The sequence below is a fragment of the Epargyreus clarus genome, unplaced genomic scaffold (genome assembly GCF_041222505.1).
Source record: "Epargyreus clarus isolate Ecla_fem2 unplaced genomic scaffold, WU_Ecla_fem_2.2 ptg000008l, whole genome shotgun sequence".
Classification (NCBI taxonomy): domain Eukaryota; kingdom Metazoa; phylum Arthropoda; class Insecta; order Lepidoptera; family Hesperiidae; genus Epargyreus; species Epargyreus clarus.
Window position 1 is genome coordinate 15,639,611 of NW_027332216.1, and position 12,172 is coordinate 15,651,782.

Genomic DNA, 12,172 nt, shown 5'->3' on the forward strand with positions numbered 1-12,172 from the left:
AACGTCCATTTCGAATGATTTGAAGCATTGAGCAAAAAAATTGTTAATACGCGAAATGTTTAAATTGATGAATGGCGGGAACTTAACTGCCAAATTAATATGAAGAAATATGGATTTTCTTAAAATTGAGGCTTTTCCTTTTGTTTGTCATTTACCATTACTTCCCAGATTTTGATCCTTATAAGCAACACTATCAGATAGTTGAGTAATATAGAGGGTGTATTTTTTTTCAAAATGAACTCGTTCGATTCCCGGCTAGGGAAAAAGTTATTTTAAAAAAGTAATGATGCAGTTTTAGTTATTATCAAAATCGGCCTCGTAACTCCTTTCAGCATTTTTCGCTAATCCTTATAGTTTCAGATTTGGCCCTGAAGGCCCGTTTTAAAAATTCACCCTGTATAATGTGTGTGTTTAATCAATATGAAATAGTGTATGGTATGTGACAGGAGACGTCGTCGGACGCGTGGTCGGCCGCGGCCAGCCCCGCGCGCGACCCCTGGGCGCCCGCCGCGCACGCGCCGCCCGACCCCTGGGCGCCCCTCGCACAGGTAACGACCGCGCCAAACTTCTAGTCCGCTCTGAGGTCGTTGCGCGCAGGTGTAGTCAGAGAGCCGATACGGTCGAACACAACTACAAACGTATACTCCGTAGCGACAGTAAGGGCAAACTAACGCTATGTACTCGCTGACTTCGTCCCGCTAATATCTACAAACAAGTTACATTGTATTCATAAAAATGTTACAAGAAAAACCAAACAAACATTTATTTAACATTATACATTATTAAATATATTGTGTAATATTCTTAAGTGTTGCTCATTCGCAGAGCAAATCCCCGGTGTCTGTCATATCGTCCCCGTCGTCGTCGGAGCTGGAGCAGTTCGACGCATTGTCGCAACGCCCGCGCCAGAACAACAACCCCGAGCCGGACCCCTTCGACCTCTCCTTGTTGGGTCAGTATCGATAGGGCCCTTTACTTAGACTGCCCCTAAACCTACAATAACATCGAACGATACTTTTTATTGTATAATAAGATTGAAAGGCGCTCTGAATCCAAACGAATAATTACATATCACAATAATACGAATTGCACAATGTTTTCGTGTTCAGTCGGAGAATAGTATCATTATAAATTGATTGAATTGAATTGAATTGATTATTATTTAATCAACAGCTTCTAGTACTTTGTGTCCCCCAGACAGAACTACTGCCATATTAGGTCTTAGTTACTGGATATTGTTATTTTACTCATGCTGCGTGGACTTAACTATTTTGCTACTTAATATTTACGAAACTTATTGATGTATCCAGGTGACAGCCTAACCCCGAAGCACGCGTCCCCCCTAGCGTCGGGTACCGGGGGGGTGTCGACGGGGGCGGTTAAGAAGTCCCCCTCGGCGTTCCTGGGGGAGAACTCGTCGCTGGTGAACCTGGAGAGGTTGCTGCAGCCCGCCGCGCCCGACGCGCCCGCGCCCAACCCCTTCGCGCCGGAACCGCCCCGGCAGCTGTTCGCTCAACCCCCGCCAGTAAGTTATGAATATTTTTTTATGTATATATTTATTTATTACTAGCTGACCCGGCAAACGTTGTGTTGCCATATAAATAAAAAATGTTAAGGGTAAAGAACCCTTATCACTTAGAGGTATGAAAAATCAACCCCCGCCAGTAAGTTATGAATATTTTTTTATGTATATATTTATTTATTACTAGCTGACCCGGCAAACGGTGTGTTGCCATATAAATAAAAAATGTTAAGGGTAAACAACCCTTATCACTTGGAGGTATGAAAAATAGATAGTAGCCGATTCTCAGACATACTAAATATGCATATAAAATTTGGTGAAAATCGGTAAAGCCGTTTCGGAGTACGGTAACTAACATTGTGACACGAGATTTTTTTATATTTATTATGTAGAAGTAGCAAGCAAGCAAGTAAGCAGGACAACTGATGGTAAGTGGCTACGGCATGTGGTGGACATCTGTGATCGACCCTAGATAGCATTATATTTTTACCCGAGGTTGTCCACATGTCTGTACAGTTTAAATTCTTTCTTTATACTATAAGAGTAGTAAACGAGCATGCAGGACAACTGATGGTAAATGGCTATTGTCGTCAATGGAAATCTGATGGTGCGTTGCTATGCTTGAGGTCTAAGTTGGAACTAACTACTCACATTAGCTTGGCTCCCTTACCAAACCCTCCAAAGTAGAACACAGCAGTGTTTAACACTTACATAAGGTACATACTATGGTATGTTCTGCTTGTATAAGTTATGCAAAAAATATAAAAATTAATAATTATTATGTATTGAAATTAATAACAAAATGTTAAAATTTTACAAGTTTTTGTAATCAACTTGTTATATGTATGTGATAGTAAAATGTTGCAACTGAATTTTAAAACTTTTTACACCCAATCGATTGAGCTGAAATTAGAAGTACTGAAATTACTACTTAGTTCTAAGTTCACTTAAGTGTAAGTATATTAAAACTATAATTACATTTTGAATAATAATCCAAATTAACCTTATTTGCATGGTATCTGATGGATAAATAATTATTGATCTTAATCTGTTTATTATTGTTCCAGGCAAAACTAACAATCAACGAGCTGAAACAACAACAAATGGGCATAACGCCGCCACTAGTCGGGCTCAACTTCCCCGCGGCGGGGCTGGCGTCCGCGCCCTCCCCGGCCTTCGGTAGCGGCCTCAACCCCGCCGGCCTCAACCCCTCGGGGGCGGGTCTGAACCCCTCAGGGGCCGGGCTGCCCCCGATGCCCGCCGCGGGGGGTCTGCCCCCGCACGGGGCGGGCGCGGCGGACCCCTGGGCGCCGGTGGCCGCGCGCTCGTCCTCGCCGTGGTCGCCGCCGCCCACGCGACACACACCCAATCCGTTCTTATCCTAGCCTCAGGTTCGTACTTTTGACGGATATATAAAATATGCAATAGCATTTATAAATATACATACCTGGAAACAACAATGCACTGTGCATAGCTAGTTTCTCATTGCGATAGTTTTCTCTAAGGAAGAAATATTAAAAGTATCAGTAATCAGTAATTTATTGCTAAAACAACAGGTTCTTATAATTAATATGACATCATATTAATTATTAGAACATTTTTCTCTTTTGTTCGTCAATCAATTTTGTTTGTTTTTTTTTACTAACTATTTACTGTTGTGTTGTCAATTAAAAACCTGCCATTTTCCATAATTATAATGGTTAAATTTCGATCACCAATATAATTTTTGTGTATTATAATAACAGTCTCTTCGATATTTATTTATTTATTTTATTGATCTAATTAGAACGGCCGAGGCCACTTACACTAACTAGACAGATCTAACATACAGACAACTCACAGAACTCCAAGCATACAGACATGATCAGCTTCCAGTCATCAGCAAGCACATCACAGTTCGGATAATAATCCATGAGCGCGTTCAATGTCGCAAGTGTGCGCGGAACAGGTGATTAAGCGCGCGACACAGTGCAGGAAGGCGGAACCACAAATAACTTGTGCTTTCGGCTTCGTTGATAATTGTCTGGGACAAATATTCGGCAAAGCTGATTGTGAAGTTCCTATGCCTCAACAACATTATTTAAAATCTTGCACATAATTTCAATTTGGTTGAGGTTTCTACGGACCTCTAAAGAATTAAACCCTAAGTGACCCTATATTACACACGTACACTTACACACACACACGCTCTTAGCGCAAACATTCACACATAAACTCCACAAATTATTTCATTAATTATCTTTTGAACATAACCTTTACCACTTGCAGAGTTTAGTGTAGCCGACGTTACAACGGCGGCGTGGACGGACCAGACCAATGGGACTGCGCGGTCAGCGCTCCACCACACGCTCCACACGGTCACTTCACACCAGCTTGCCTACGAAGGGATCAACGACACGAACCCTTCGGAACCCACAGCTGAGTTGCCACATAAGCTTTGGAACGACCAGTGTGTATTTGTAAGTTCTTCAAAAAATTCTCAATGCAATAAAAAAATTATAGTTTGTTTTTCGGCAGTTACGTGAAAATTTTTCTTTGAAATTTCATGAATGAAGTTTTCTCAAATTTGGCTGTTAGAATTACCTTGTGCGTGCGTTTTCTAATGGATGCGTCATACAGAATATAATTTTAACAATAACTTATATTTTTGTAAAATCTACCTTAGCTTTGTTGCCCGACGTCAGGCAGGACTTAAAAGAAATGATGGCCATTTCATTAGAATGCATAGAAAATGTAAGCAAATGTACTCCTAATGGATCGAATTTTAAGTCACACTATACATATTCCACTTAGTGACTAAACTCTGTTAACAAGAACAAATTTTTAATATGTCACTTGGAGTATATTTGATTGCTTCGTCTGTGCTGTACTATAAATGTGATTTAATAACGCAGCACATGAAATGTGATTAAATAACGTAGCGAATCTGGTCCGCATGTATCCTACAATTTCATAAATGGATTCTTATCTGTCATGCGAACCACGCACGCGGGTCGTGAGATTGTGAATTGATTTACACGTGCGGTTGGGACGTGCGTGACAGGAAAAAGGCGTTAAGTACTATCTGGCGTTGGTGTTGTTCCAACTGATGGTCACTGAAAATCAAGCGTACCGCACGCAAATTTCGTTATTATTGCTAGAATATTGTACCTACTATTGCATTTCATGTCTACCGCCTTCAGATATTAATTTAGATATTGGGTTCAAAGAAAAGTTGGTTCTATTGCAAACTATTTTTATAACATATTTGTCTGTGCAATATATTGCATCTAGCAACAAGCAATATCGACACAAAGGGCTACAAGGAAAGTCAATTTTTAAAATAATCGGTATTATAGTCCCATTGGTCTCTACATCACTCCTAGCGTTAATTAAATAATGAAATTCTATTGATTTTGTGGATGGACTTTACAATTAATTCCTCTTGTATACTTTGTTTTGATTGTAATAAAGAAAATATATAAAGTTGTGTAAAAAGATCTCGCTTTCATATGTGATATACTGAGAACCATTATACGGAATGCAATCTGCATTGAAACAGCGTGGTCTAATATGCTCCAGGCATCTTACAATTGTGGGGAAGATACTTGAACAGCATTGAGTTATAAACAGTTAACAATTAATTATATAGTGTGTGCTATAGTATACATAGTTACCCGTTCCTCACTTCAAACGGTGCCCACGCATAGTATATATGTATATAATTGTTATTTTAATAAATCAGTTTAAATTCGAAACATTTTGCAAGTTTATGTTTTTTATCACGCGGGCTTGTGTCCACGTGCGTACCATTTGCATCCTATCGTGTCACAGAAAGTTTTCCTGCCATGCATGTCATGCGTAAGCTGATTAAAAAGAAACTGCAGCGATTTAATTCACGCATGCGGTTGAAACATCATGCGGATATAAACACGCATGACAGGAAAAAACCCCTAATATTTGAAAAACAGCGTGCAAATTATCGAAGAATATTCACAAGAAATATTTTTATATTAATATCACATATGAAAGCGAGGGCATATTGTATGAATATAACTTTTCTTCTATATCTTCTATATTTATCGTGATTTTTGAAATTAGTTTTTTTTTTCAATTATTATCATAGGATACAATCATTATTATTATTTTATTTCAAATTGTATACAATTTTGTGCATTCTTATATCACTCATTATTACTAAATAAAATGCAGATAAGTGTAGATTTTTTCACATTTTTCTTTAAATATCACAAAAAAAAATATTTTATTTCGGCGAAAAGTTCCACAACTAAAAATTTGCCTCCAAAATTATGTACCACACGAGAAAATGTGTAAAAACCTGCATTTAAACGCGACAGCATCTTTTTTTATTGTATTTATAATGATAAATAATAAAGTAATCGTGGGTGATCGGGAGACGAAACATGGTGATAGTGGTAAGTTAGGCGGTGGTTGACCGCGCGGCTGAGGTGCGACAGGTTTTGTATAATGGTGTGACCGTAGACGTGCCTGTGGGAATGACTCGAACGACACGAGAAAATTAGGAATAATTCTTATTCTTACAACAAACAAGAAAACGTTAAAACGGTATAGAAGTCATAATTGTATCATTACGTAGTGTTAAAAGACTGATTAGAAGAGCTGAATTGTTCTATATTAATTAAAATGTTACATTATACTTATCAAAATTCATCACGTTGAGTCACTTGTTACTACAGCACTTGTTACTACAGAATGGTTCCCAATCTGTAGTAACAAGTGCTGTGAAAGGTAATTCGCGAAGTGTAAAATTATAATTAAGTCCATTGTTAGGTAATTGGAAATAATTGAATATTTTCGTACCTTGCGCGCACTGTTACTAGTCACAAATACCAGAATGGTACTAAAGGAAAAATGTTGAGAACCACTGCAATAAAGATGGATAAAATAAGAATAAATATCTGTAAATATTGAATACTCATTTAAGAGGAGTTTATTCACGTGTTCGAATCATTCCCACAGCACATAGAAGTACGTAGGAGTAGCATAGACATTGTAGGGTCAATAGTTTTCTATATAAAGTCGATCGCCGAAGATATATCAGTTTTTACTGCGCACTAACAAATAATTTCATATATTTACATGATTTGTAACACATAATATAAAATGATGGTCGAAATTTTGTGTATAAGTAGTACGTATTTTTTTGTGAAAATTGATATATTTCTGGTAATTGATACCAACTAAATCGGCTGTAAGGGGCTTACGAGTTACTGAGAGTGTTCTGTCTTGTCAGTGTAGGCTCACATCTGTATGTTTTTTTTTTTTTTTTATAATGTATATTTTTATTTATCCAAGTGGACAAATTTTACCATTACAACAAGTCGAAATTTTCAACTTATTATTTGGCCTTAATATAATATTTTTATTAAGACGTTGATATTAAATGAATAATAAAACATATTTAAGTAATATTTGAATATAATATAACACCAAATAAAGTAGATTATTCTGCCATTAAACTTGTGATTTCACATTTGACTGAGATTCCATTATCATTGGATAGAAGTCGTTAAACCTTGTTGAGGCTTATGGGCGGGTCTAAAGCATCGGAGGCGGGTTCACTAACCTTTCGTCCACGAATCTGCTTGGAACCATATGGTGTCCCGAGTCTCCCCCTTTATGAGAAATACAATGGCCCAGTTGTAGGAAAATCAAATGGTAGTTAGTAGCCAGCCAGTCAGCCAGCCATTAATTTAATATTACATACAGATGTGAGCCTACATTCAGTTCGACGGTTACGCGGGGGGTTGAAGTTGATAATCGTGCCTTAGATAACAGTTTTATATTGTATCTGTGTCGGGACAGGCGGCATGGCGCGAATTTATCATCATACGAAACACATTAATTTCAGAAACACAAAATATTTATTGCACAATCTTTGTAATATAATGTTTACTAATTAGGTACCGAAACTATTGTAATTTAATTAATTAAGAATAGTTTCAGTAAACATAATATACATGATAATATATCAACATTAAAAAAATGGAATAATGGCGGAAATAATTATGTGTTTGTTTTTCGCAGAACATACCATTTAGATTTTTGGATAATATCTAGACATCAAAATGTTATTTAGTTACAAATACATTTAATTTTGAATTAGCAATTATTACATTTCTTAAAGAGCTTATGTCGTGCAGAGTATTTGTAATATGTAATTTGGATACAATATTGTCGTTCGTCGCTATGCCGCCTGCCTAATATTACATAGCAGTATTCAGTTAGTCGTGGATGTTCGGGACTTGATACTTAGACTAGTATGAAAAGATATTTTATCGTTTAGAACCATAGACAAAGTAATCAAACAGATTTCCAATGCTTGTTATACGCTTTCTGTTATCATATCAATCGAATGAACCTTATATGAAGCTACGCCGTATATCTCTGTCAGCTTATAGCTTTTTACGTATGATTAAATTATTACTTTTTTGGGGTCTGATTTGTGACTTTGTCTATGTTTAGGCCAGACGTGAATGATTTTGAACCTTTGAATATTTGTAATGTTTTACTTTTTTTTAGAATTGTCGTGTCTGTCGTTTCGTCACTTAAACGCTCCAATATCCAACGAACTTGCCTTATCATAAGTTTGGACGATTACCGTGCTTACAGATTTTTGTGATTCCATCGACATTAACGAATTAATATAAGTTCTTACCTAAATACCGTAAGCGTCCACAAGACAATATCTTCCTAGTTTTGTTATGGCAGAGTCATACGGTGTATATTTACCACTAAATGATATCAGTATGTTGTTTGCATTTTTTGTCCTAATTAAGATACCTCTAATGTGGTTTTACAAAAATATGTAACCAGTGTGATTGTGATCTAAACGACTTCAAAACAAGCGTCCTTCAGTCCAATACGTGTGTATCTGTGTGTTGCGTACAAAATATTCCATTTATACTGTTGTATGTATACTATGCTATGTATTTGTGGTCCCCATTATCATTATCGACCCGAACGGTCAAAATTATGTAATGCAAAGGCGGCACGCGTATCTGTCAATTTTCTCTTCTTTACACGTCAATTTGACAGCTGCTGAGTGCTGCCACCTACTATATTAGTTTATAAGCGTGTGTTGCCAGTATGAGAAATCATTAAATTTTTTTAACGGCGAATTGCCTCACGGTACGCGGCTCGCTACATTTAGCACTCCTATTTTAATATAGTGATAGTTATAATCATATTTTTCGATTGCTAAAATGTATTTTTTGTACTGGCAACGCATGAGTTTGTTTTTTTTTTCTTATTGCTTTATTATTTTTAATTAGCGGATTTAAATGGTTATTAATTTGTTTATCAGTTATGTAGATAAATTATTTTTAATATATTAATTTTGACCAATAAAATGCATCGATGCTAATCCAATGTGTCACTTAGCTAGGGAGAACTGTAAAGAGTAATGTAACTATTTAATTGAAATATATAAGTTTTTCAATAGTCCGTGTTTTCATTTTCAGTAAATGTACATGTCAAACCCTTTTTCTTTTGATTAGTTAAATAAACAAGTTCACTATATTTTTAAATGCACTTTTATTAATTTATACACAATTCTTTTATATCACAATATAAAATGATATACACGTAGAAATCATAATTATTTAATCGGAGACGGATTATTCTGTTTAAGTATTTCGGGTGTAAGAAATAAAACAACATGCATATACAATATGATTATAATTTATTCATTAATAGTTTACAAAGACGTTATCGTACAAATATTAAATTTTAGGATCAGCATAAATCGCAGTACAAATACTTCATTTTGTTCATTATCGTAAAAAAACCTTATCGAGATAGTTTTCGCATCCCAAACGCAGTAAGTACAGAGATTTCAGTGTCGGGCTTAAAAATCTCGTATGTACAAGACAAGCTACGCACCAGTACTAAAAAACTTGTAAAAACCGTAAAAATGTCTCCGTTGACATGTGGAATGGACGTCCTCTGGGAGCGGTGCGTCGGCTGCTTAATCCTACCGATGATACTTACAATAACCTAACTAGCTTATTCATTCATAAAAAGCCAGACTTCGTGCACGTCATTGAGAGTAGGAGTTGAGACGTCGCAATGGAATCAACAGGTTATCAAATAAAAAGCTCTGCTAGTTTGATAGGAAATATTTCGTTAAAAACAGTCTTACTAGATCTGTTCTCTTCAGACGTCTCAATTTGGTTTGATCCAGCATTAAAACTCGTTTGATCATGTCATAAAAGTGTGAACCCTGTTGGCGGCCGCGGCACACGTCTGGTATTGCGTCAGCCCTGAATAACTTAAAAATTACGGTACGTGGAGTTACTGTAGAGTTGTAGGTTTCAGTCTCTTGGTGTTAAGTGTTCACTAACCTACCACACTGAGGGTAAATATTGGGTACAAATGTATAAAAATCATCGACTAGACGCTACGATATCCAATAAATATTTTAGAAAAACCTCCAATAATAATCCCCGATACTAATTAATTTAATCTCGATATTAAAAATAAATTATTGAAGCCATACAATATAGTGTCGCTCACAAAAATAAACATTCGTAACAAGCAATCGTGTCGGCAGATCTACCAATAATAAGAAAATAATCTATGATTACAATAATAATAAGAGAAGCGATATTTTCATATGATCACATTCGCACACGTGCGATACATACCTTAACCATACTAAATGCAAAGTCGGGCGTCATCTCCAGCTGACCCACCTATATCATTTCTTTTTTTTATAGCGAAATGTTTGATAACAATGCATGGGACATTGCGGACATTCCTGTTTTATGTTTTTCTACCAGTATCGGCGGATTCTTCTCAGAATCAGCCGTTGGGATCGTTTGGATGCCGCCATCTTGACGTTCAAGTTAACGCAAATGGCGTCCGTTTGACACAAAATGGCGTCACCTGGAAACGTCCCGCCCGCTAATGTTACTTACTTGGAGAAAATACATAGAAATTAAGTTGCACGCCTAGTTAACTCACAAACGTCCAGAAGTTCCAGTTTCAGATTTGGACACGCTATTGGAAGAGTATTGTGAACAGGATTTTGTATATAGGTTTGTAGAGGTTCACTCGAGGGAACCGGATAACTGCTAAGGACCTACATTGTTATCGAATTTTGTATAATTCAATTCATAAACGCATTACCGTTTAAATAAGCTGTTATAGAACATTTCGCTTTTCAATATTATTTGATATGGATAACAATGCAATCAACTTATACATGCGGGCATGAATTGAAATGGGCACTGGCAGCTATGAAAATACATTTTGATGACTTCAGATACACTTTTGCAATCACTATTGATCTTTTGTAGAAAATAATGGATACAATCATTGTTACTTTATGAAAGTTAGGTATTATTGGTATTTGTTACTTGTTTTGAAAATATTAAAATCATTATTTATACTTTAGATAGATATCTGGTTTACTTTTAATTTTAATGTAATATCCGTCCACTATTTTAGCCAGCGCGGAGGAGACTCGTGCCCAGCAGTGGGATAGTGATGGGTTGATGATGATTTTATCTAAGCGATTCTTAAGTGTTAAAAAATTCTTCATTATTTTTTGATATTGAAAATTATCCCATACAGTTTGAATGTTCCAAGTTGTCCGACTATTGTATAAGTTGTTACAGGCCCGATGTCTGTAGATCCTCAGCAGCGTGTCCGCTTAGTACTCCCAGTGCGTGGCGTGCGCGAGGTCGGGGCCGGCGAGGCGGAAGTTCCCGTTCTTGGCGGCGGCGAGGTAGCTGCGCTCGGCGGCCGCGCGGATGGCGAGGCGCGTGGGCTCGCGCAGCTCGAGGTGGAAGCCTTGCGGGCCGTCCGCGTCGCAGGTCACGCTCTCGCCGTCCGCGTGCCAGTACTTGCCGTTCTGACCTGGGGATCACACACGATTAAAACATAGATTAGTAAAGATTACTCACTCCTAACAAGAAAATGTAACCAGTTTTGACAATTCAAATTGTCAGTCATTTTTTTTCGTGTTTGAAAAATATTAAAAAATGTAGTTTTTAGATCATTTACGAATGAAACGATATTGCTGCTGATGCGCATGTCGGCATTGTAAATTACACCATGACAGACATTAAATGGCTGATAGAACTGTTAGCCGTTTAAGCCTTTTAATGGCTTTCTTCAATTACAAGGCGGTGAGATATCTATACTTATGTATGATTTCAAAATATGATACGACTTTAAGGTCTTTAAAGATACTCTCAAAGTCTCTAGATTTCCCTATGTTATGGGTGCCACAAACAAATACATAAATAATATATGAATGCACAAACGTCCAGGCTTAAATAGAAATATAATCGAACCCGGAACAGTACCACGTCAAACCTGTATGGCGACAGGACACATACGTTATCCTGTCTTTATTCATTTTAATTAATCTCGATAGTTGATAAATGTTATAACTAGCATTTATCATACTGACCTTTAGGCAAATAAACTTATATGGAACTTATATGGTTTTGCCTAATGAAATGTTACTTATAAGACCAATAGAATCAACATTCTCTACATAAATACCATGAATGATGAGTGCCATTTTTACACACAAGTACTTATAGCTTTTCCACAGACTTATATTGGTCTGTGACCTTTTCGCATTTCTGGGTAGTTAAAATAATTCATTAAATT

The 12,172-nt window shown here is 36.8% G+C and overlaps 2 protein-coding genes across 5 annotated transcripts in view; one reads left to right on the forward strand and one right to left on the reverse strand.

The window, feature by feature from the left end:
* The window catches only part of lqf (epsin homolog lqf), a 30,253-nt gene extending 24,047 nt beyond the window's left edge, over positions 1-6,206 (forward strand). For all 4 annotated transcript variants that reach the window (XM_073076226.1, XM_073076227.1, XM_073076228.1 and 1 more), the window contains 5 exons: positions 447-548; positions 826-952; positions 1,311-1,525; positions 2,590-2,913; positions 3,791-6,206. In XM_073076226.1, coding sequence (XP_072932327.1) covers positions 447-548; positions 826-952; positions 1,311-1,525; positions 2,590-2,907 — 762 coding nt within the window. In that variant the 3' untranslated portion in view covers positions 2,908-2,913; positions 3,791-6,206. The remainder of the gene's footprint in view (positions 1-446; positions 549-825; positions 953-1,310; positions 1,526-2,589; positions 2,914-3,790) is intronic.
* Positions 6,207-10,660: 4,454 nt separating this feature from the next.
* Positions 10,661-12,172, reverse strand: part of singed (fascin domain-containing protein singed) — a 62,454-nt gene continuing 60,942 nt past the window's right edge. Inside the window, exon 10 of the mRNA XM_073076221.1 lies at positions 10,661-11,407. Coding sequence (XP_072932322.1) covers positions 11,202-11,407 — 206 coding nt within the window. The 3' untranslated portion in view covers positions 10,661-11,201. The remainder of the gene's footprint in view (positions 11,408-12,172) is intronic.